At 31.8% G+C, this 25,266-nt stretch overlaps 1 protein-coding gene across 1 annotated transcript; it reads left to right on the top strand.

Moving 5' to 3' along the window:
- The first annotated feature begins 1,399 nt into the window (after window positions 1-1,399).
- On the top strand, window positions 1,400-25,164 carry LOC123703009. Its single transcript, XM_045650877.1, has 7 exons — window positions 1,400-1,502; window positions 2,374-2,425; window positions 3,997-4,031; window positions 14,546-14,573; window positions 20,925-20,980; window positions 24,838-24,923; window positions 25,069-25,164. The coding sequence occupies exons 1-7, from the start codon at window positions 1,400-1,402 to the stop codon at window positions 25,162-25,164; spliced, it is 456 nt and encodes a 151-aa protein (XP_045506833.1).
- Window positions 25,165-25,266: the final 102 nt, after the last annotated feature.

Raw genomic sequence — 25,266 nt, 5'->3', positions numbered from 1 at the left:
GTTATAATCTAATCATTTTACTAATTACCTCATACAATATTATTAATCCCTCAGCCCCCGGAATCACAGACACAATAGAAAATCTATTGTGTCGTGGTCTCATTGGGCCGCTCGGTGGCATTGACCACCCGGACCAACCCATTGGGATTATTTATTAATGACTGCAATTAATCTGATATGTTAATACTAAAAGCAGTATATTTATAGAAAAAAATTTATAGAACATTTTTTTCAAATCGGTCCAGTAGTTCCCGAGATTAGCGCGTTCAAACAAACAAACTCTTCAGCTTTATAATATTAGAATAGATTATTATGTGCGGGTGAAATCATGCAAATCAATTTTGAAGCAGATAAAAATCAAATAAAATCTCTTCTAATTTATGACCGTTTTTAATTTAATATTTTTGGCGATTGGACATAATCTGAGAATTTATTGTTTTGGCGCTCAGCGTATCTTTGCCTTCTTGATATTCCAAATTCTTCGCATTTTCCGATTTTCTTTTAGCCCCAAATGAATAAGTATCCTATTAATATTTGAGCCAAACTAATTTGAGCCTTTTGGACTACGTCTCTTATTTATTTAGAAAGATAATTCTGATTTAGGAAATACGTACCTAGTAATTTTGATGAAAGTATATAGGTACTTTACGATACGCCACATATTCCATGTACCTAGATAGGTACATGGAATAAGTGGCGCGAAATTCGATCACCTATTTCGGCTATTACAATATAAGAATTAAAATTGTATCTAATATTTATACACTTTCCAAGAGAACTTATTAAACTAGCTAATTAAAAACAATAAATAATTTAAATATTTTCACTGCATAATAAGCAACTCTTGACCATAATAAGCTTAGCCATTAGAAAAACATAAACTGGCAGTAAAAACCAAATATTATTTACTTATATTTTGCAATCTTCAACCAAACCAAAAATAAATCTTTTATTTAATTGCAACGCATTCAAACAAATCTTCACCAAGCAAATGCACATACGTAAGCAAATAGTAGCGAAGCCGCGGGCAAAATCTAGTGATGGATTTACCGAAATGCGGTGAGCCAAAACAATAAATTCCAAGCTTATAGCCCCTGTTCGCCAACAGATTTCAACATAATCCCTGTTTCTCTAATAGCTGAGTATTCGTAATAATATAACCTATTTGTCTATTGTAAAGAGATTTTGTTGGTCATTTATTTGTAGCTTAAAACTAAGTAAGTATGTAATATGTACAATTATTTTCTCTGTTGAAACTGTTTTCTTAACCCGTGGTAAATGGTAAAACTATAATGTGACGACTCAAAAGTGGTTCTAGATTTATAATATGCATATAATATGCATCATTCATTTCTTATTGAATAAATTAATGTTTGAATTTACTTCCACCATCGTAACAATGACGGCCGATCAAAGACATTTAGGACATCTTCAGTATCGTGATTGCCTCTACTCTCCCGCTGTTTCGCGCAGTTATTGCTTCGCGAGGCTGCTCGCTCTACGTGAGTCTATTTGATACAATATTATATTCATAACATAAACAAAATCCAGCTGTGCCAGATTAGTTGTATTGCATTCAGCTTAACTAGAATTGCATGCAACTAATCAATTTCGAATAAAGGCATGAATATTAATGTTTGCGCAATATATTAGTAAGGCAAATTAGTTGGAGTCGAGTTTGAAATTTAATCAATAATTCGGTTGAGACAGAAAAGGTGAACGGTTTGACATGGATTTTGATTTATTGATAGGTTTAAATAGATGAAACACTTATTTAAAAAACATTTACCAAATGTAAAATTTGCTGCCATTTCCGTAATAATTTTTCTAGGTTGACTGGAAGAAATTACCTTCATAAAAGGGATAGGATAGGCTTAATTGTCCTGATTTCATATTGTATCTCATTAACGTTCCATCATTTCATTTCAATTTTAGTAATAATATAAATACCAAAATAGCTGATTGTCTATTTGTATTATAATTGTGCTTACACGCTTGAATAGCTGGATGGTTTTTGATGAATTTCGAAATAGCCGATTCTATATAGATAATTATAATCTTATAGAAGGTTGTTACGGAATCAAAACGTGGAAGAAACAAATTAGATTTGTCAAAAAAACAAGAGTGCAATAAGCAATTTTGAAATATTTTTTATATTTGTTCATACTAAAGCGCGTCACACACGGTGAAGATACTACATAATATAATATTTTATGTTAAGATTCTCTAATATAAAACGTTATAGTATCTTAAGGTATCCGGTATCAGCGTTCTGACCATCATTTTTCTTTTTGTCATTGCGTACCTAAGACCCCTGTAGAACCGCCATCCTGTTACAAATGACCCACAAACAAAAATTTTTTTTTGTTGCAGTTATATTGGACATGGATTATAACAAACATTCAGAAGAAGATTTTGCAGAAAGGTAAGTTATATCACTACACAATATACATACATTATATAAAAAATTCGGCTGCGTCTGTCTGTGTTTATTCGCGATAAACTGAAAAACTACTGCACCAATTTTTATTCAGTTTTCACCAACGAATAGTGTAGTGTTCCAGAAAAGTTTCCTAATTTGTTAGAGAACTCAATATTTTACATATTTTATGGTATGTACCTGTTTATTTGTATGTGTAGTTTATTTGGACTCAGAAAGGATCTATTATTTTACAAATATTTTGTTTTTCCAGTATCATTTTAAACATATTCATTAAACATTTTATAAGTCTTTTAGAAATTAAAATATCGCCTGTCAGACACAATCAAACCTTACCCGGGGGAAAACATAAAATTGTAATATACCTTCAAAAACATGTTTAATTACCTCTCCTGTATGGATAATGAAAAATCCACGTGTTTTCATAGAAAACGTGGAAAATTCCCTTTGATGAACCGGAGCTTTTCCGAACTTGTAATTTTCGTGTTGTTTTGTTAACGTGTGTTCTATGTTTTTTTATTTGAGAACATATTAATTAAAAGATTGAATCTTGTCTGTGTTTTGATTTATATTACGTCACAGTTCATATATTCAAAAATATATTTATTTCATAGGTTTTCGTGCTTGGTATAGACTAGCTTTCCGCCCGCGGCGTTCCCGTGGGATTTCAGGGATAAAACCTATCCTATGTGTTAATCCAAGATACCCTCTGTATGTGAGCTAAATTTCATTGTAATCGGTTTAGTAGTATCTGTGTGAAAGAGTAACAAACATACATACATACGCATAGGTACATCCATCTTCACAAACTTTCACATTTGTCCTGAAATATTTATTTATTTGTTTATAATGTTAGTAGGAGGTAGGAATTAGTAGGAAAAATACATCCCCGTTTTATATTTTATTCAAGTAAATATTCACAAATAGTCTTCTATAGTGCAACATAAATATTTAGTAGATAAATCAAATCAAATTAAATATAATATCATTACAAACGCCATTATCTTATGATTACTCAAACTCATTCAGTTATTTCACAAAATACGCTAGACATAAACTAAACTGCAATATATTATAAAAATAATATTTTATAACCTAGCTGGTAGAAATATGTACCTATGAAGAGTGACTTTCTCCTGATAAAAGTTGTGGGCGTAAACCTTCTTATTATAAACTAGCTTCCGCCCGCGACTCCGTCCGCGCGGAAATATTAAGAAAAGTTAAGATTTATTTTTTTTTCTACGTATTTTTCCAGGATAAAAAGTATCCTATTTTATGCCCAGGATAATAAAGTATAATTATACCAAGTTTCATCGAAATCGGACCGTTAGTTTTCACGTGATGCCTGAACATACAGACAGACAGACAGACAGACAGACAGACAAAAATTTGTTTAATCACATATTTGGGTTTGGTATCGATCCAGTAACACCCCCTGGTATTTATTTTTTCAATATTTTCAATGTACAGAATTGACCCTTCTACAGATTTATTATATATATGTATAGATTAAATTTGTTTCACTACTATATAATTATTTTCTTTTTTAATTTCAGATTTCAATACAACAAACATCAAGGGACTGAAAATTGTAAGTAAATTACATTTTTAAATTGTTAGAAATTGTATATACCTAGTCAACATAATAGGCTAATACAAGTAAGTACCATCTTTTATAATTTCTTAAACACAGCATCAGTAGATATGTGTTTGTCCATTACTAATAAACATTGTTATTACAAACATACAATTCTTAATATCATTATTTTTAGGTTTTCTTGCTTATATTATAAACTAGCTTCCGCCCGCGACTCCGTCCGCGCGGATGTCGGTCTTCGCGTGGATGGTTAATTTCTCCATTTTGAGTACCTAACTCTGACAATGACATCTTATAAATATCTATTGGACCCAAATACGGCTAGGCTTATAACAATACGCAACATGTGTTCGCGGTTCTACAAAACAACGTCTATGGATAAAACTGAAAAATTAAGATAATTTTTTTTCTACGTATTTTTCCAGGATAAAAAGTATCCTATTTTACGCCCAGGATAAATACCAAGTTTCATCGAAATCGAAGCGATAGTTTTCACGTGATGCCTTCACATACAGACAGACAGACAAAAATTTTTTTAATCACATATTTGGGTTTGGTATCGATCCAGTAACACCCCCTGGTATTTATTTTTTCAATATTTTCAATGTACAGAATTGACCCTTCTACAGATTTATTATATGTATAGATTTTAAAGTGTTTATATGTAATCAGCAGGACATAACATTTCGATGAATTTAGCAACGTAAGGTCTTAAATCTTGGTTAACGACATTCTAGTAAGTTGTAAAACTTGAGAGGAATTTTATATAAACAGCTGTTGTACGTGGACTCGAACGCAGTCGCGGCAAAAGCTAGTATACTTCAAATTCACTTAAGTAAAGTTTTCAGTTTTCAACTCGAAGTTTTGTGTATACGTAAACAAGTCTGCTCTCGACGCCTTTACTTTGACACAGTTTATTTATTTTTAAATTGAAAAGTAAACTATAACTGAGTATATGTACTTTTTATTGCATCGCATTAACTGCTTTTTGATACCAACCTCTTAAAAGCTTCTCTTACTTAATATGCCTACTTTGTTACATATTTTATCACATAACACAGAGAACGTTGGTTGTCTAGAACGTTGGTTGTTTAGGCTCTAAAGACGCTGTTTGTGTTATTTTGTAAGTCCAATTGTACAATAAAGAATAAATAAATATAATTCCTTACTAGATAGCTAGGTAACTAGAAAGGTACCATTGCAACCAATTTCTAAGATTTATTGGAACCCATTTTTACAATTAAATTGATAATAATATTCGGTGATAATAATAGTCGGTATAATATTATATATCGGTGGTACCTAAATGTTAAAAATATGTAACAACGATTCGAAAATGCTTCTAAAAGAAGTCTTATTGAATAGATAAATGTTTAAGTTAGAGTTTGTCTGTTGACTTACCCAGGTCATATTATAATACATCTTCTATATTATTAATCACAATAATAGCGCTGCTATTTGTTTAATGTCAAACTAATTGCCTAACCATCACGTTTGATAAGCTGGTAAATATATTATTATGCTGTATTTAGACTAGCTTTCCGCCTGCGGCCTCGCCCGCGTTTTCAAAGAAAAACCCGCACAGTTCCCGTTCCCGTGGGATTTCCGGGAAAAAAACCTATCCTATGTGTTAATCCAAGTTACCCTCTATATGTGTGCTTAATTTCATTGTAATCGGTTCAGTAGTATTTGCGTGAAAGATTAACAAACATACACATACACATCCATCCTCACAAACTTTCGCATTTATGATATTAGTATAGGGTTGAATTAGCGTCCTTTTCTTTTAACCAAAGGGAAGCTTTTAACCAATGAATCTAACATTTTAGGTTTAATTTTTTCTTATTGCAGATATTTCTCAAAAGTCTTATCCCCAAAACAATATCGTGTACGGATAAATAAAAGTTTTTGAAATCAATTTGTTTTAGACGAGATATCTCCTATGGGAAATACGAATCGACGTCAGAAAATATGGCCACGATAAATTTATGCATTAATAACAGGCTGTGTTTGTTCCTAATTTTGTTCGCAATTCTGCTTTCGTGAGATTAGTTTTAGGGCTTTGCTATTTGAAAATAATAAATGAATTGGTATTTTGTCGAAGTATTTTATACGTTTATTAGATAAGTTATAAATAAAACGTAAAAATACCTATCATTCAGTGATATTATAAGTAAAAAGGTTATTAACGCTCTGAGAGTGGCACGTCGAAATTTAATTAGCCAAATTTTAATTCAGTTGTCTATTTTTCGCTATACTTCAATCATGCCATTGACCGCCTCCTTGGTACAGTGGTTAACGTGTGAGCGTAGAACCGAGGGGTCCTGGGTTCGATTCCCGGTGGAGACGAAGAAAAAAAAATTTCTCGGTCTGGTAGGACACAGAAGGCTGATCACCTTCTTGTCCCTAAAGAAAATAGATCAGTGAAACAGATGTATGCATAATGTATCTGCCCCTTACCCCACTACGGGAACACGGGACATCACTTTTTTCAATCATGCCATCTTACTTTGGATAATTAGCCACATTCAGTTGTCTCTTTTTCACTCGCGATAGTGGACTAGCCACTTACGTTGTCGTCTAATCTTGTGTGGATTAGTGTGTCATTTTTGTAGATCAAATGCTGTGTGCAACCTATCTGCAAACTCTGACTTATTTACTTATAATATAATTGGTATTAATAATAGTAACAGCAATTTCAAACTCAAACTTAAACATTTATTTATTCAATTAGGCTTCTTCTAGAAGCACCAATAAATTACATAGTAGTGTTCCCCGCGGTTTCACTCGCATTGCTCCGCTCTTGTTGGTCTTAGCGTGATGATATATAAGCCTTATAGCCTTCCTCGATAAATGGGCTACTAAACCGAAAGAATTTTTCATATCGGACGTGTATTTCCTGAGATTAGTGCGTTCAAACAAACAAACAAACCATTCAGCATTATAATATTAGTATAGATTTTTAACATTTACCGATTACCGATTCGAAAAGCAATATCAATTGCTATCCTCTATCGATTTCGTCTTATCATCCAACTCCAATATAAATTGAAACAGAAACGTCTATATGTTTAACTTGAGTATCGTTTATCCGATCTTTACGGGTAGTCGGGCAATCAAAGGAAATACAGATTTGCCTTAACACGGTAATCGGTCAAAGCAGATATCAATGTGAGTTGTCCTTTATAAAGATATAAGGATGGGAGGAAATGATGTTACATATTGAGTATAAGCTAGCAGGCTTGAATTAAGTTATACATAAGAAGCTACAGTTTATGCAACACATGATTGTCCGTCAATAATTCATATTTCTGTGAAAATAACATCCTTTTGCAATAATAAAGATGACTGAATTATTAAAATGTGTGGTTCGATGTAAAAATGTATCGTAACTTATTTTTCATAAAACTCAAACTCAAACATTCATTTATTCAATTAGATTACTATTTAGTAGCACTTTCGAATCGTCATTACATAAGTATTTTTAACATTTACCACCGATTCGGAAAGCAGTATCTATGGAGAAGAATCGGCAAGAAACTCCATAGTTGCTCTTTTAACATCATGTCAATATTACAATATATAAAACTTATATCTAACTACATAATATATCATACTAGCGGTCCGCCCCGGCTTCGCCCGTGGTACATATTAACGTTTTCTCTACATAGGAACCATCCTCGTACTTCAAGGAATATAATAAAAAAAGAATTATCGAAATCGGTTCAGCCGTTCTCGAGTTATGGAATTACAACGAAAAGTGGCATTGATTTTTATATATTAGATTATGCCAAAGAACTGTCCTGTGGTTTTTACGCGACAACCCTCCATGGGTTTTTATCGTCCATATATTCCTGAATTCCATATATTCATGCATCACGAATTAACCTGAGAGGGATTTTAACTCATTACCTATGTCTTATTATAGAGTACAGTAAGCTTGAACAGATTTAGTACATAAAATAATAAAAAAAAAAAAAAAAGCCATTATTCCTGCAGCTGTGAAAGAAATATATTACCTTTTAGTTATATTTTTGAGATGAAGATACCGACCGAAACTTAAAATTTATCTCACCTCAAGCCAACGAACTGCAACCAAAAGGTAGTAAAAATACATTTCCCAAAGGATATTGTTACGGACATTAATTTTCAGGCTCGTGCAGTTCTTTGCAATTTTCACGGAATCTATTGATCTCGGTTCTGATGAGGCACTCCTCTTTTTAGGGAATATTTTGTACGTTTTTGAAATATTTTGTGGTGTGTTTTGTTTATTGTTATATATTTTGGAATTGTAGCAAAGATGAATCGAGATTTAGATAAGACACATAGAAGATTATCAGCATTTTTACACGTACCTACCACTTCAAAAAGATTATCAACATTTACCGAAATATGTTGGAACCTTTCTTAATGGGTAGGTAGTTTTTACGTTCCGTCCGTTGTTGATTAAGAATAGTTTTGTATATTTTCTAACTAGCCGTGCTCCGCGGTTTTTCCCACAGTGCTCCGCTCCTGTTGGTCTAAGCGAGATGATAATATATATCCCACGATAAATGGGCTATCTAACACTGAAAGATTTTTTCATATCGGACCAGTAGTTCCCGCGCGTTCAAACAAACAAACAAGCTTTATAATATTAGTATAGAATATGTAGGTATTAAAACCACGGCATAATAGTATTGCCAAATGATTCTGTAAACCTTTTCTGAAACTCTCCAAGTTTTATTTACAGAAACCATCAACGTATAAACAACCTTTTCAGACTAAAACGACAATCCGGCTTTCTTTACCTTGTCTAAATCTTTTGTATCCTTTCTGTTTACTGTGTGCAAATAATATGTTTTTATTTGTTAATAACTTGTGCTCGGGACTACTTCTAACAACATAAATATATATTATGATGAAAACTACAATGTTTATGTACGCACGACTTTATTGTTGTATTATTTTTTCTTAAATAAAATCTTGTGGCTTTTGACATTCTAAAAAAAGTTCTTTATTTTTTCATTGTGCCAAATTTTTATTAAAAAAAAAACAAAATAAGAGCTTTGTTAAGTATTAGGACAGATGTCTAAATAATTACTACATAATATAATGTATTAGTTGTGAGTGTGTACAAGTGATATTCTTTGGTATATAGTGTACTAAGACGATATGGTAATATAGTGTACTAAGACGATATCCGATGCAGTCAGTCTATAACATAATGCAGATGGTCACAAATATATGTAAAAATTGAAAAATTACTTCTAGCGAGCGTTCGTCGAATAAATATCTGAGCCCGGCATAATAATCCCCGAAATATAAACCACAAAATATCTAACAGAATTAACACGAAAATAAACCAAAAAGACCCGAGATTATCAAAACCTATCATAAACCAATCCCAACTACACAGGATGTAACAGCATCCTACATAATCCGTTCCTAAAAGTAATCAACACAAACTATAAATTCCTTGAGCTTATCAAACTTCGCTAGCTGTCGGTGTCTCGGATAATTGCGAAACTTTAGCCCCAAGTAATGTAAATAATATTTTAAGGGCCGATGGGGTTTGGGACGTAAATAATGTAGTTTAGGAACTAGTCGACCTTGGGTATCCATTTGGCGATTAATGCGATAATGTGATTTAGAAGTGAATAGTTTTTAAAACTAACGGTCCGCCCCGGCACCGCCCGCGGTATATGTTGTATATGTTTACATTTTCTCTCCATAAGAACAATCCTCGTACTTCAAGGAATATTATTAAATAAAATTAACGAAAACAGTTCAGCGGTTCTCGGGTTTTGCGCTTAGTAACAAATTTAGCGATTCATTTTTATAATATAGACTAGCATTCCACCCGCGGCTTCGTCAAGACAAAGAAAAACACGCATAGTTCCCGTTCCCGTGGGTTTTCCGATATAAAAACTGTCCTATGTGCATTCTGAAGTCACAAACTATCTTTGTATTTAATCCCAATCGGTTCATTGGTTAAGGCGTGAAGAAGAGAGACAGAAAGATAGAGTTACTTTCGCATTTATTATTAAGGATAGCACTGATAAACCAACATCAAAAAGGAGCTATTCATTTCAATTCATAATTTTAGTTTATTAAGCACAGCTTATAATGAAACCAGTCTACGTGTAGCTTTTAATATTCTCAAGAATATATCACAAAAATTTGTCAACATTATACAGGGTTACTTGAAAAACACCAGCAACCTCGTAGGACAAGATAGCTAACATTATAAGTAACAACATTTGTTTTACGACTTTTGGCATAACTCAATAAATTATTTTTAAATGATTTTTTAAACTTTTATTGTACTCTCCTAACATATTTTGTAAGTCTATGTTCTATTCATTATAGGATGGTCGACGCGACGCCCCGTCCCCCTCTCGTTCGCTTCTTGTTTACGTAATTTTTAGGAGGCGTAGAGTTTATAATATTCAAACGGAAAATTAAATGAATATTTATTTTTGACAAATTATCAAAAGTCGTAGAACAAATGTTGTTGCTTATGATGTTAGCTATCTTGTCCTGCGAGGTTGCCGGTGTTTTACAAGTAACCCTGTATAAGCGGTTTAACTCTAAAAACGAAAGAAATAAACAGACTTTCACATCTAATATTAGCACGTTCCTACACAAATATTAGTATGAATAAAGATACAATAACAAGGAACCATACGTCTGTAACATATAGTCATATAGAACAAGAATAAATTAAAAAATCAGCTAATGATAAGTCTACACGTGTTTGAACTGCTCTTAATTCGCTGTACAATCAGCATATTAATGTACACAGTGTAGCGTTGGCAAATACAACGCAATTAGCGATGTTAGAATTAAGGTATTTATCTTTATCTATAGGTTTAAAACATTATTCCATCTGTTTTCATTTGTTTGTTATGTCAAATGTGAATTGCTAAACAAATTATGATGAATTTTCATATAACTATTGTAGTAAAACTACTTAAATATATAAATTAATTTGAAATCGATGTTCCCATGGAAATGAGGAATGTCACTCTCTAGCCTAACTATCACCAGACACAAAAATCATATCATAAAATCACTCCGTTACAACGTGAGAGAAAGACAAACAAACACACGCATTTATAATTGTAAGGATTGCAATTACAAAATGCATCATTATTATTATTCATACAAGAACTAAAGTATAATATTTACTCATCAAATAATAATGACGGCCCACATTATGACTAAAGCTCTACAGATATATTGTACAGAATAACTGTCCCTTTAAAAATGTATCTATGTACATGTTAGCAAACGTACACTGAGTGCAAAATTAACGGTACACTTTAATGGTTATGAAAATTATTATTGCATGGCGAAGGTTTGAAAGAAATTGAAATATAAAAAACTTGGTTACGTGGAATATTTTCGAATAGTTACAAGGTATGTTTGTAATTATAGAATAGTTGTTAAAAATACTAGAATTATAACAATATTAATTTTGAATTATGAATATGATTTTGTGCTTGTGAAGGTATAATATTATATACTTATTATATTTATTTGCTGCAAGTGAATAAAACTATCTATCAGTGACTTCTAAAATTAAACTTACACTATTTCTCAAAAAGCGATTGATCAATAATTATTCTTAGTCACACGAATACCTGCTACTACTTCATACACGAGTAGTATCTTGTTAGTCTTTTCAACACGCTTTAATAAGCTTCAGCTAGTATTAAGGGTCGATTTTGACCCACTTAAAACGGATAGATTTAATTCAACCTTTCTACACAAGGATCAGTGACAATAAAATAATAAGATGAGTTTATTTAAACTATATGAATTGTTATTTATTTAAATTGTACAGTTTTTCTACAATTTTATTAAAGAGCTAAACAAACAATTTATTTCTATACATACTGTTCTACATTACGTACACAATAGTCCAACCATGTCCCGCACTGTACCACCCTCGTTACTCATGAGGGTTCAACAAACAGCGCTGTTTTTCTTTGCAGAGTCAATTGAGACCCTTTGTTTGATCCCCGTGGACCTTCTTAATGACAACGTAATACTCTGTATTTGTTGAAGGGAATTAGCGCTTTATGGATGGCTAATGGTTGACAAGAAAGGATTTAAATAAATAAAACGTTCATTGCTTCTCATATCACATTATCTATATTAATATTATAAATCTGAATAGTTTGTTTGTTTGTTTGAACGCGCTAATCTCAGGACACTACTGGTCCGATTTGAAAAATTCTTTCGATGTTAGATAGTTCATATATCGAGGAAGCCTATAGGCTATATGTATAATATTATTATCATTACGCTTAGACCAACAGGAGCGGAGTCACGCGGGTGAAACCGCAGGGCATAGCTAGTATTGGATAAAAAAAATCGAAAACAACGCTGACGTGAATAATGTTTTTATTCCAAAAATCTAAAACTTTCAGAATGTCAAAATATAAAAACTACACGTTGAGCCTGACAAAAAGCCTTTGTAATTAAAAACTGTTTTTGGACGTCATTTTATGTTTTTTTTATCAGAATCCAATATACCTTGCAATATTCCGAGAAAAACTGCAAAATTGTTTGAATATTTTAAATTGAATTTTGCGATAGAGGGAAATACGTTCGTGGCATTTTTGATTACTTAATTATTTTTTTTAATAATAAATGCGATTTAACTAATTCTTTGTAAAAAAGGGGTTTATAATTTTTTTTTTAATTTTTTAGGCTTTCATATAATCCTATCCAACTAATATTATAAATGCGAAAGTTTGTGAGGATGGTTATTTGTTACCTATTCTTTCATGAAAAACTACTGAACCGTTTACAATAAAATTTAGTATGTAAGTAGCTGAAGGCAGAGTAAGACATAGGCTTATTTTTTATCCCGGAAATCCCATAGGAACGGGAACTATGCGGGTTTTCGGTTTTCGACTAGCTGTGCCCCGCGGTTATACCCGCATTGCTCCGCTCCTTTTGGTCTTAGCGTGATGATATCTATAGTATAGCCTATAGCCTTCCTCGATAAATGGGCTATCTAACACCAAAAGACTTTTCAAATCGGACCAGTATTTCCTGAGATTAGCGTGTTCAAACAAACAAACTCTTCAGCTTTATAATATTAGTAGCGTTTAGCTACTATTATGTATTATGTGATGTTAGTATAGATTATTTTTAAAAGCAGGTTATTTTGACTTAAAATGATGATTAATTATTTTCTAACTAGCTCTCCACCCCCGGCTTTTCTCGCGTACACTTCACTTGATCCCGTGACAGACCTCTTATATCTCCCTCCTCATTTCATTTGCATTTTGTTTTCTTTAAAGAAGCATAATATTTTCTTTTTTGTACTTTCGTTATTGTGTGTATTTGAATTTTCATGGCGCGTAAGAAACTTTAATATAAAAACATTTTATATGCTTAATATTATGATGAATATTTGATTTAAAAATCATTAAGGTACGGTTTTTCAATTTTGGTTAGAACTTATCCGTAAAATTATAAACTAAGAAAAATTCGCCTTTACGTGTAGTAGCAGAACACATTTTTGGTTATTTAATACGTCATTCATCGAATAAGTTTTAACCAAGGCAAAAAAATTCCACCTAAGCGTAATTATATTTAAATTAGTCCTAATAATAATAATATGCGAAAGTTTCTGAGGATAGATGTATAAGTATGTATGTTTGTTACTCTTTCACGCAAATTACAAATACTAACGAACCGATTACAATGAAATTTAGCATACATATAGAGGGCAACTTGGATAGACATAGAATAGGTTTTATCCTGGAAATCTCACGGGAACGGGAACTATGCGGGTTTTTCTTTGAAAATGCGGGCGAAGCCGCGGGCGGAAAGCTAGTACCTATTAAATATATAAAGTAAAAAAGCTATATAAAGTAAAAAAGTTCTATGTGTATTACAACATCTTTTTTACAAAATCCCACTACAAGGATAAAAATTGCTTTTCTGTGAGGTTTCTTCTAGAAACTTCCTGAAACTTTCAGATTTCTTTTACTTTACATTTCTTCATGAAACTGGAAATGGGTAGTTGTAATTATTATTACTTGTTGTTATGTATAGGGTAAAATATGTTAAATGAACTGTATTTTATGCTTTTTATACTATAATATATTATCTATAGGTACTAATATTATAACGCTAAAGAGCTTGTTTGAAAGCGCTAATCTAAGGAACACAGATCACAGAAACTCTCAGGAACTACTGGTCCGATTTGAAAAATTATTTCGGTGTTAGATAGCCCATTTCTCGAGGAAGGCTACAGGTATATAATATTATCATCTCGCTGAGACCAACAGGAGCGGAGCACAGTAAAGTGATATTATATCGAACAGAATATTAAAAATGTCTACAATAAAAAGTAGAACCTGAACCTAATAAAACATTTATCAATACAATTTAAAACACATTGAATATCTATCCAGTTAAGAACTCATAATCATTGTAAGTTTTCTAATACCTATCTTAATGATAACCAGTTTTACATGTGTATGTTTCTTTGTTTACAGCTAACGGGGATGAATCGAGGACCTCAAAGTAAGTACCAATGCTGTTTGTTATTATTTATAAAAAGCAAAAGCTTTTTTCTTAAATATATCTATTGATGTAATTCGTGTAAACTTCATGGCATTGTAGCTTTGAAATGGATGAACCGATTTTTAAACCAATGTCTTATCAATCAAGACAATAAACACGCTATAGTTGAAACCGAACTATATAGTTATTAAAAAATTAAAGACTAAAACGCTCCGACGCATCTACGAATATATGCGTCTTAATATTTTAATTTGATCAATCAATAATTATGACCTCTATCCTACCCAACTAAAATGATAATATATTCATTAAGTTTTATTACCACAACAAACAACACCATCGAGCAACAACCACAAAATTCTAGAAACATCCGAAAGTCGGTTACCAGATTTAAAAATGGAACGCATTTTAAAAAGCGCGCCACAATCCCATACCTGCCACAGACTAATAAAAGTTAGACATTCCAACATAGTATAACGCAATCACAGAGAATTATGCAACTGCATATATCTACATTTCGTATTCCGTTTGACGTATAAGTTAAATATGCAAGAACTATCTTGCTGGTTCGTTGGGATTTTCAGCGAAATTTTTAAATAGTTTTTCAGATTGTGGGAATTAGGTTATGCTATAGGACGTAATATAATGGAATATGAAAATGTTTTGAAATCTTTGTTTGAAAAGCTAGTTTCGAAGTGTAACTTTGATGTGTTTTTAATTAAAGAGAAAAAAGAAGGTACAATAACCTACATAACAAATTTAAAATGCGTCGTGTCGCGTTGAAAGAATACACAGAAGTTGTAAGTAATACTTATTTGTTAAATAAATTTCCAAATGACAAAAAAAAATAATAAAAGTAAAAATCTAGTTTAACAACTTCTTGATATTTAGTTTTTTTTAAGCATTTTATAATGACAAATAAAGTTTTAAACAAGCTATTATTGATTATTATATCTTATCAAAAATTGTTTAACTTGTCTTGATACAACCTAGTTATTATTTATTTTCTTTATATTAAGCCGGTTTTTAAAGATATTTTACTACCTTTTTTCCTAATTTTGACCATCTCCATATAATCCAAAATAAATACAACAATACAAACTTACAAATAAAACAACTTAACAGCACCGCTAATCTCATTTTAAACCGAAAGGCAAATGCCTGCCAAATACCGCGACTGGCGTTTCATTTTAATTAAATGTTCAAAATTCCTGTAACTTCGCTTGATGGGTTACGAATATTGTTTATGTAGGACATTCTTCTGAATACAGTTACATATAATAAACGTGGAAGAATATTAAAATTCTCGTGTCACTGTATTTAAACTTAACCATACCCTTCGGAAATATCTTGACCAGTCTCTATGAATATTTTTAATGGTAGGTATATAGGCTTATACCTCGGAAAGATTGTATTAGTTACACACAGACAGTTACAGTTACAGATAATATAATACTATGTGTAACTATCCTCTAATTAAGCGCTGCTTAATTTAGACAGGGTGTGCCATTGTTGGTATACTAAGCTCAAAGGAGGTTATACTTTTGCATACGCTGATTACGTAAAAAATACTTATAGAATTCCATACACATTTTTTTAAGCTATTGCATAGCTTCTATCGCGGGCCTTGAGCGCGGGGACCGAATCGAGAAATTCCGTAACTAAAAAACCTCACACTCCCCACTCTGACGGGGTCGGAGGTGTGGCTTGAAGGCATGCTATGCAATAGCTTTACCACGGCAGTCCCCGAGTGCCACACGTCTTTTTTCAAATAGATGAATTCTTAAAACTCGATGTGTACAGTGTACACCCAAAACAAGTAACCCGCCCAACTTTACCACCAGCACGTTAGCTTTCGCTTAAGATTATGTTTTCATAGACAAAATGCTCACATTAGAAAAGCGGTATATATATGCCGGATGCGCGAAGCTAGAGAATAATACATAGATTTTCAGGAAAATTTTAGCAAAAAATTTTTGACGTAATTTTGTTGTTTAAGTATTTTTTTACGTGATCAGTGTATTCAAAACTACAACTTACAAGTCCCTTCGCGCTTAGTATACAAATAGTGGGACACCCTGTATACGTAATAAACGCTGCTTAATAAATGTACAGAAATAGAGCGAAATTTCAATAAATACTACCATTAATCTATGTAAGTAGGTAAAACACGAGTGATGTCAGCTTCAGCAATCATAAATAAACTGTAGAAATTTTCAATATAATATTATGTTATGGGTGCTTGTAAAGGTTACTTAAGACCCAGATAAGGCCGAACATTGCATTATGATTGTTTTTTACTGAGCTTCGTTCATATCATAATTTTCATCCATTTCATAACTTAATTAAAATATTTAACAAATAACGTTATTGCATAAAATGTATTATTTATTTATTAAATGCCGTTGCATATTAGAATTTACAAACACGGTCGGTATCAGCTCCCGTTTTCCGCTCCAGTGGTCTGGCTAACTGACGTTGACAAGGAAACGAGCCCACACCGAGATTACTATTCAATAAATATTATAGTTTTAGTATAAATGTTTTTTTATTTCATCGTTTTGAATAAATAATCTATACAAAAGAGATACACAGATACAGATACAGATTATTTTTAACTAGCTTTCCACCCGCAGCTTCGCCCGAGCAGTCAAAGAAAAACCCGCATCGTTCCCGTTCCTGTGGGATTTCCGGTATAAAACCTATTTCTCGGGTATCAAAATATCTTTATACCACATTTCATGCAGCAAATTGGTTCAATAGTTAAGGCGTGATTAAGTAACGGACAGACAGACAGAGTTACTTTCGCATTTATAATATTAGTATGGATTTTACAAAGATTTTTTCTAAGTGATAAAAGAATTCGTACTTTATAATATTACTAGCTGTTAGACGCAGCTACGCCCGTGTGGTCATAAAATGTTCATGAAACAAGCTTTTATATTCTATTTTTTTTTTATCCTTGGAGGCAGAATTTATTAAATAAAGCTTAGCTGTCTTGCGTTTTAAGTGTACCTATTTATTTATTCGCTTGTCTTTCCCTAGGTAACAGTGCATCGAAGCGATTTTATGGTGTGAATTTTGCGTCTGAATATAGGGAATAAGGCTAGAGATTTTCTTTGAATATGCGGGAGGTAATGCATTTATTTTTAACACAAGAAAACTACAAAAGAACTTGGCGTGTAAAATTATTAAGGTTTGCGCGTAAACATTCGTCGATTTAAGCTATACCTAGGTACCTATATTTTACTCAAATTATTATCAATACATTATTCAATTCCATCAAAATCAGCCACACGTCACCCTAATTAGACACAGAGTAATTAGCGCAAGGAGGTGTAAAAATGAGATCTGTCAGGTATGCTCATTACTAAATTTCCTCTGGGAGTTTCTCGTCTGTGCCTTACAATTTTCCCTTATTTAGGCCAACGAAAAACGTCCCATCCATTATTTTGAACGTTTTCATTCTTACCTCTTAAACACTGACACGTAATTATTTTTGTCGTGATAAATGTTGTTTTTTAATTAATTACGCATTTAGGGAAGTGGGAGTAATTTATTTCGCGTCATGTTGTTTGGTTCATTATCATATTAGGCAAGTGTAGTCTTTGAAAATACGTTAATTAATATATTTTATCTTGTTATTGGTTATTTTAATACTTATTAAATAACCAGCTTTCCGCCCGCGGCATCACCCGGGTTTTCAAAGAAAAACCCGCATAGTTCCCGCGCCCGTGGGATTCCCGGTATAAAACCTATCCTATGTGTTCATCCAAGTTACCCTCTATAAGTGTGCTAAATTTCATTGTTTTCTATTCTGTAGTATTTGCGTGAAAGAGCAACAAACATACACACCTACATGTACATCCATCCTCTCAAACTTTGATGTTGGAATTTAATATGAAATCAAACTGTTCATAAATATATCAACCGATATTTTAGAAACATCTTACATACAATACAAAATGTATTGTGTGTATACTGTATAAAAATTTGCTTCCAGCTTTTCTTCTAAAATTTTTCGTATATTGTTCGATATAAATTTACCTTAATACATGTATTAGACGTGACTTTAAAAAATACCTTGCCGAAAAAACAACAGCTAACTTTTGAGACTATAAATATTTTTATCGTTACTACATACTTACAGTTTTTAAAAAATTTTGAATTACAAAATAATTGTAAAAATAAAAATAAAAACTAGATATGCCCGCAAACCTCGCCCCAATTATTGGTCTTAGTATTATTATTTTATGTGTCTCGATTTTTATGTGTTTTTGGTAATAGATAGATTTAAGAGGAAGATTTTAGTATACAATTTATTATATTTTAGATATAGCAGCGAAGACGCGGGCGGAAAGCTAGTATAAATAAACTTCTTAACCAGAATAAAATATTTACCACCGAAAATCTGCTTCGTTTTCACGCGCCTAATTATCGTTAATCATAATTCATCAAGCGTAAACAAATTAGAAACTTAAATAATGTTTCACGAAGAAGTTAAACTTTTGTTTATCATTAACAAGTTTGAATTATTATTGCTGGCGGAATGCTGACTACTTACGTTGGAATTATGTTAATTTTGACTTAACTTTGCCACTTCGTAATAATTTCATCATATTATTCAGTTTTGCCACAGTTTTGCCACAGTTTTAGTATAGTTTTCAAAATTTTTTATGCTTTGTAGAATTTGCTTTGGTTTCTGAAAAAACAAGTACATAATATTATAATCATTATTAATTATGTGGATTGCTTTACATCAACAATAAGTGCAATCTTAACTATTGAAATCTCTGATAATCCTTATTATTTACATTATAGGTATTTAGCTGCAAACATGCTTTAGGCTTTTTAAGTTATCGTACCTATATTTGACTGTCAAACAACTATCCAATAATAATGAATGTCTTCAAATAGATTAGTTTCTTTACAATAATCTCAAATAGAAAGAACTACACTTTAGAAACATAGTTTTTCCAATGTGTAAGGAGAGCCAAAAAATATAAAATTGAAACTTTACCGATTACTGTTGCCACAAGGTATATCAATATTCTAATCTTCATATCACATAGCGCTTAGCTACTAAGGCTCCATATTCAGGATTATACATTTTGACTTTGGGACTTTGTATTTATTTCATTACAATATTCAGTACTGCTGTACTGCCGTAGTTTTAATATTTTTAAGGCCGGTTTCTCAATTGAGATTTATTTGATTAAGGTTTGAGACAAGTGATAACTGCGTTAAAAACAACCGACTTCAAACTTGCACTTGCAAAATTTACAAATACAGACAAAAATGCTCATAAAATAAAAACTAATGGGCCTATCCGAATAACATTTTTATAGGACCAATTCGACACAATCCCGCATCGAACAAAAAAAACACGTAAATCGGTTCAGAAACCTCGGAGTAATCGGTATACATACATAAAAAAAAACATACCGGCCGAATTGATAACCTCCTCCTTTTTTTTGAAGTCGGTTAAAAACTTATGTCATATACAAGAAAATATTCTAGCATCATATAAGTATGGTTTGAGATGTTCTTAACGTCAAATACTCGATTCAAACGGCTGATAGTATCTCCTATGTGTAGAGATAGGAGAGCTAAAAAACACAATTGAAACTACCGATTTCAGTAACAATCCAACCCAGCAATATCTTCGTACCACATACCATTTAGCTACCAAGCTCCATATTGAGGATTATGTAAATTTTGACTTAACCAACTTTGGCACGTGACTCCTATGCGAGAACTTTATGAATTATTCAAATGTTGCTCCAGTTTTTAGATATTTTAGGTGCACTGTTTAATGTGAGGTAATGGTGTTTTTTCTGCGAGTAAATGGTGTTTTGTTTACGTTATGTTATAGGTATTAGGATGTGAGAAATATAAGGGATATACAATGTTGTTTAGTTACGATTGAAACACAATATTTAAGTAATGTTACAATTAAATGTGTAGGTAACAAATATGTAAAAAAAAAATTTGATTTACGTCGTATGTTATATAAGTTAACTATAAATAAATGTTTGCCTGTAGGTACATATACGTTTAAAACTAATTAACTTTTATGGTACCTATTCATCAAATGAACTAAGAATATAATATTTTGTAATACCTAATTATTTATACCTAATTGTATTTTGGATTTATTAAAAAAAAAGTGTGGCACTCGGGGACTGCCGCGGTAAAGCTATTGCATGCTATGCCTTCAAGCCACACCTCCGCCCATCGGAGTGGGGAGCGTGAGGTTTTTTCGTTACGGAATTTCTCGATTCAGTCCCTGCGCTCAAGGCCCGCGATAGAAGCTATGCAATAGCTTAAAAAAATATTTTATTGTTACAGAGACACCCACCCACCCATACACGAGAATTTGGACGAAACCTGGGATTTATTAAAAGGTAAGTCGTTACAGACTATCATTTCGTAGAACTACAAAGGTAAACGATACGTGACGTGTGCCAACTCGCACTTGGCTAAAGGTGGATTATAATCTAAACTATGTTCCTGCAATGGGAACAAGGGTTTATGTAATAATGCTTCTATGCAGATCATTATTTACCTATATGGATCCTTTCTAGTAATATGATAAATGATAAGTGAAATTGTTTGTTTGTCACTCTTTCACGCCACAACGGTGCGACATTTAGGTATGATAATACCTATACAAAAACAAATTATCTACTAAATCTTTTGTCAAGAACCACTCTAGCTATTAAAAAAACTTCAAAGTCCGTTGTAGTTTTAAATCACACATATGGACGGACTGACAGCGACAGCGATTTCTTTTATATATTATGTAGTAATAAATAAGAAATAACTAGATACTATAGAAGTATTAGGTACATACTAGATTTCCGCCCGCGGCTTCGCCCGCATTTTCAAAGAAACACCCGCATAGTTCCCGTTCCCGTGTGATTTCCGGGATAAAACCTATCCTATGTGTTAATTCAATTTACCCTCTATATGTGTGCTAAATTTCATTGTTATCGGTTCAGTAGTATTTGCGTGAAAGAGAAACAAACATACATATACACCATCCATATTCACAAATTTTCGCATTTATAATATTAGTACCATAGGACATGATTCTATAGAACTACATTAATTATAGTAATAGATACATCAGTTCATTAATCCGGCAAAACCAGAGACGTCTACGTGACCGCAACCAAACAGATCCGATCGTTGCATCTAATTTCGACTAACTAACTTTAGTAATTATCTCTAATGCTACTGCAATGCCTGATGTTCCCGATTAAATAGTATTTGAAAACTTAATGCTTTTTGGGGTAAATGAATTTCATATATTTTATGGTGTCATAACTGGCAAAAAAGTTTTTATTTCTGTTCACAAATATCGAATCTGGGGGCTTACTTTTAGTTAGTATATATATATATAGTTTTTTAGGTAGCTCTAATGCTACCTATGTATTAACCGATATAAAATTGTTTCACTATCATAAAAAAGTGACATTATTCTTTTATCATAGTATAGTATCACCTTTACATATTTAATTCCTTTGATTTTTAAGTTGTGAAGGCAATTAGATGAACTTTTATTTATTATTATTATCATAATATGGCTTTGTTAAAATAGTATCTCATCAGTCTTCAAGCAATTTTAAAATGCTTGAACTTTAAACATTATTTTGACGCACTTTGAACAAACAGATTTAATTCAAACTTTGTACACTTATCAAGGATCGGTGACAATACTTACAATAATTTCATAAGTTTATATTATGTGTTTTTTAACTATTGGTATCGTTGCCCTGCTCGGTAAAATGAACCTATCCTTTTCATCACCAACTTTATTTTTACCATTACCCCTTAACTATACCAAGTCCCTTTACAACTAAGCGAATTACCATTTATTTGACCAGCTAAATTGGACTCTGATTGCTTACGATGCACCCAGTTGATTTTAATTCAGGAATTAATGAGGTCTTCCAAGTGCATGTTCACTGGTCTGAACTAAATATTCTGTCAAATAGATTAGTGACGTCATACCTATGCATATTATAGATTTTTTATAGATATAATATATTCCTTTGATTGAAAGAAAGCGTCAAGTAAAATATTACACTAACCATATATACAAATACCTATCTTACAAAATTGATATGATAAAACTTAGGATACATTACCGTACCGAAACGAAGGAACAATTGATTCCCACAAATAATTTTTCTAACCTACTTGATAATATGTAGTACCTATGGCTATGCAGTATGCATATTATATAGTAGTTATGAACATACAGATAGATATACTTCCCTTTATTTATTGGAAGAGCGTCAAATAAAATTAAAATCAAACTCAATAAAAAATGTTTGTAATGACAGCTTGTTTAATAGAATTAATCCTTAAATTAATCTTTCAGTCTCATTCTATGGAAGAAAATAAAATAGCAAAAACTAGCCTTGCGCCCCGGCTCGGCTCGGCTCAACTCAATCGAAGTATTCCTTTTCATTTTTTTTTTCTAATTTTCTATCCACAAATGTGATCGAGACATTAATGGTACATTTTGGCATTTTAATATACATAGGACTTAAAAATTAAAGTATTTATCTTTAAAGATGTCGATGATTTTTATTTAAAAATGATTAGCTATAAAATCTCGACGATAGGAATTTCATTCTAGAAAAAAGCGTGAGCAGTATAATTAAAATTGTAAATGGTATTTCAAAAATAGCTTTTTCCATTTTTATCGTATATTAAAAATGTTATCTAAAAAAAAGCTATATTCAAATAACGAAGGGTAAAATAATTATTATTTAAAAATATGTTTTAAATAGTGTTTGCTTTTTAGATGCAGTTTTGTTATTGTAATTGTTATTAAGAGGGAAAAATAGGTTAATAATGAAGGGTATTATAATTTTACTATCGACTAGCTATGCCCCGCGGTTTTACCCACATTGCTCCGCTCTTATCCTATAGCTTTATAATATTTGTATAGATTTGCCAGTAGATGAAGTCAGTGTTAGTAGTCAGGTCAGTATGTCACCAACATTCGAAGGAGACACACGTGCTCACAATTCTTTGCAATTTTCAAATTAGCTACGAGCTCTACATTCCTCTAGCAAAAGGGCGTTTAATTAAAAACTCAACAGTATCAAAGCTTAAACTTGGGAAATTCTTTATCGGCACCCGCAGTAGCAACCAATTTGATTCGCAAATTGCAATCCGTCCCGACGTAATTATATTCGTTTTGTGTAGGGTGTATGTAGTTTTAGAAATAGGTGGACGAATGTAAAATAATTAAAGTTCATAAAAATTTAGTCACGTTGCCTTAATCTATCAAAAATGTTGTTGAAGTTTTATTAAATTTCCTGAATGTGAAAGTTCTTGTTTTTTAAATATTTAATCTAAAATTTTAATCATTGTAATTACTACTAAAAGTAATTATACAGCAAATGCAATTAGTATAACAATAAATTATGTGGAATATTCAATGTATCATTAACGAGAATTCACAACTTTTATTTTATTATTTCAATGGGGATATTAAAAGCTACTATTTGGAGTTTTCTAATTAATTATTAATAACTGAATACACAATCTTCACATACTTTTATAAGTTTATTAAACGTAAGCTCTAAATGTCTTTTACTCGTCCAAAACTAGCAGCAAAAAAAAAATGGACTCTAAATAAATTATCCCAGTTTCTACAAAACTTTAGATACCCTATCCTACTAGCATGTCCGATGTAACGAGGGTCGATAATGAGAGCCGCTGGCCATTTCATTTTAACTCTAACAGCTTTTCCAAATCACATTCTACCCTCATAAGTTTGATATGAAATTCTACGAAAATACAATAAACCAGTCTAAATTATTTCCATATAAACATCTTTTAAAAGTTTTAAACAGTTTTATATTTAATCAGTACGCTCACCCCATTTCTATACGGGAACTGAATGAAAATAAAAATAATAGGAGATATAAAATTATTTTTGGTTTTTCTACTGTTATATGAATTTCCAAAATCGTTTACATAGCTTTAAGTTTATCCCAATGACGTAGATACCATTTGTATGAGCGTCAATGCTTTATCCATTAACTCATTTTAAACTTTCGTCCTAAGGCTTCATTCAAGTCTTGGTCTATCATTATGATCATCATCAGCCCATATTTGTTCTACCGAAAGAAAAATTTAAAGAAGTTTCATTTTATAAACAACGACGACGGCTAAGTGCGGGTTGATAGATGAGAATGCAGATAGAAATTTTTATACTTTTTAAATTTACTTGCAGATACAAAAAGAAGAAGACGCTTCACAGATAACAGAGTGATCATTACACAACATTTTACGGAGAGGACACTCACACCTGGTGGTGATGTAAGTTATTTCTAAATCATTATCTATATGTACTCACAAAATTGAATTTTAACAAAATGTAGATCAAAATGTAAAAACATTTTTTGAGTTTGATGATGTCAAAATAAAGAAAAAAGTTTATTTTAAAAAATATTAACCTTTTCAGGTAAGTATGCAATGCACAGCTATAGGAGACAGACCACCACAATTCACTTGGCATAGAGATGGAGTTGCCATATCAAGTAGCACTGATACAAGGTAATTGGTTTATTATATTGTATCTTAAAATGTAGACAGATAAAAATTTTTAACCTACTAGACATATTTTTTAAACTTCTGATAAAATTGCCCGTACAGTTTAGAT

Source organism: Colias croceus, chromosome 25 (assembly GCF_905220415.1).
Source record: "Colias croceus chromosome 25, ilColCroc2.1".
In the NCBI taxonomy this organism is placed as follows: Eukaryota; Metazoa; Arthropoda; class Insecta; order Lepidoptera; family Pieridae; genus Colias; species Colias croceus.
This window is presented reverse-complemented; position numbering and strand designations above follow the sequence as displayed.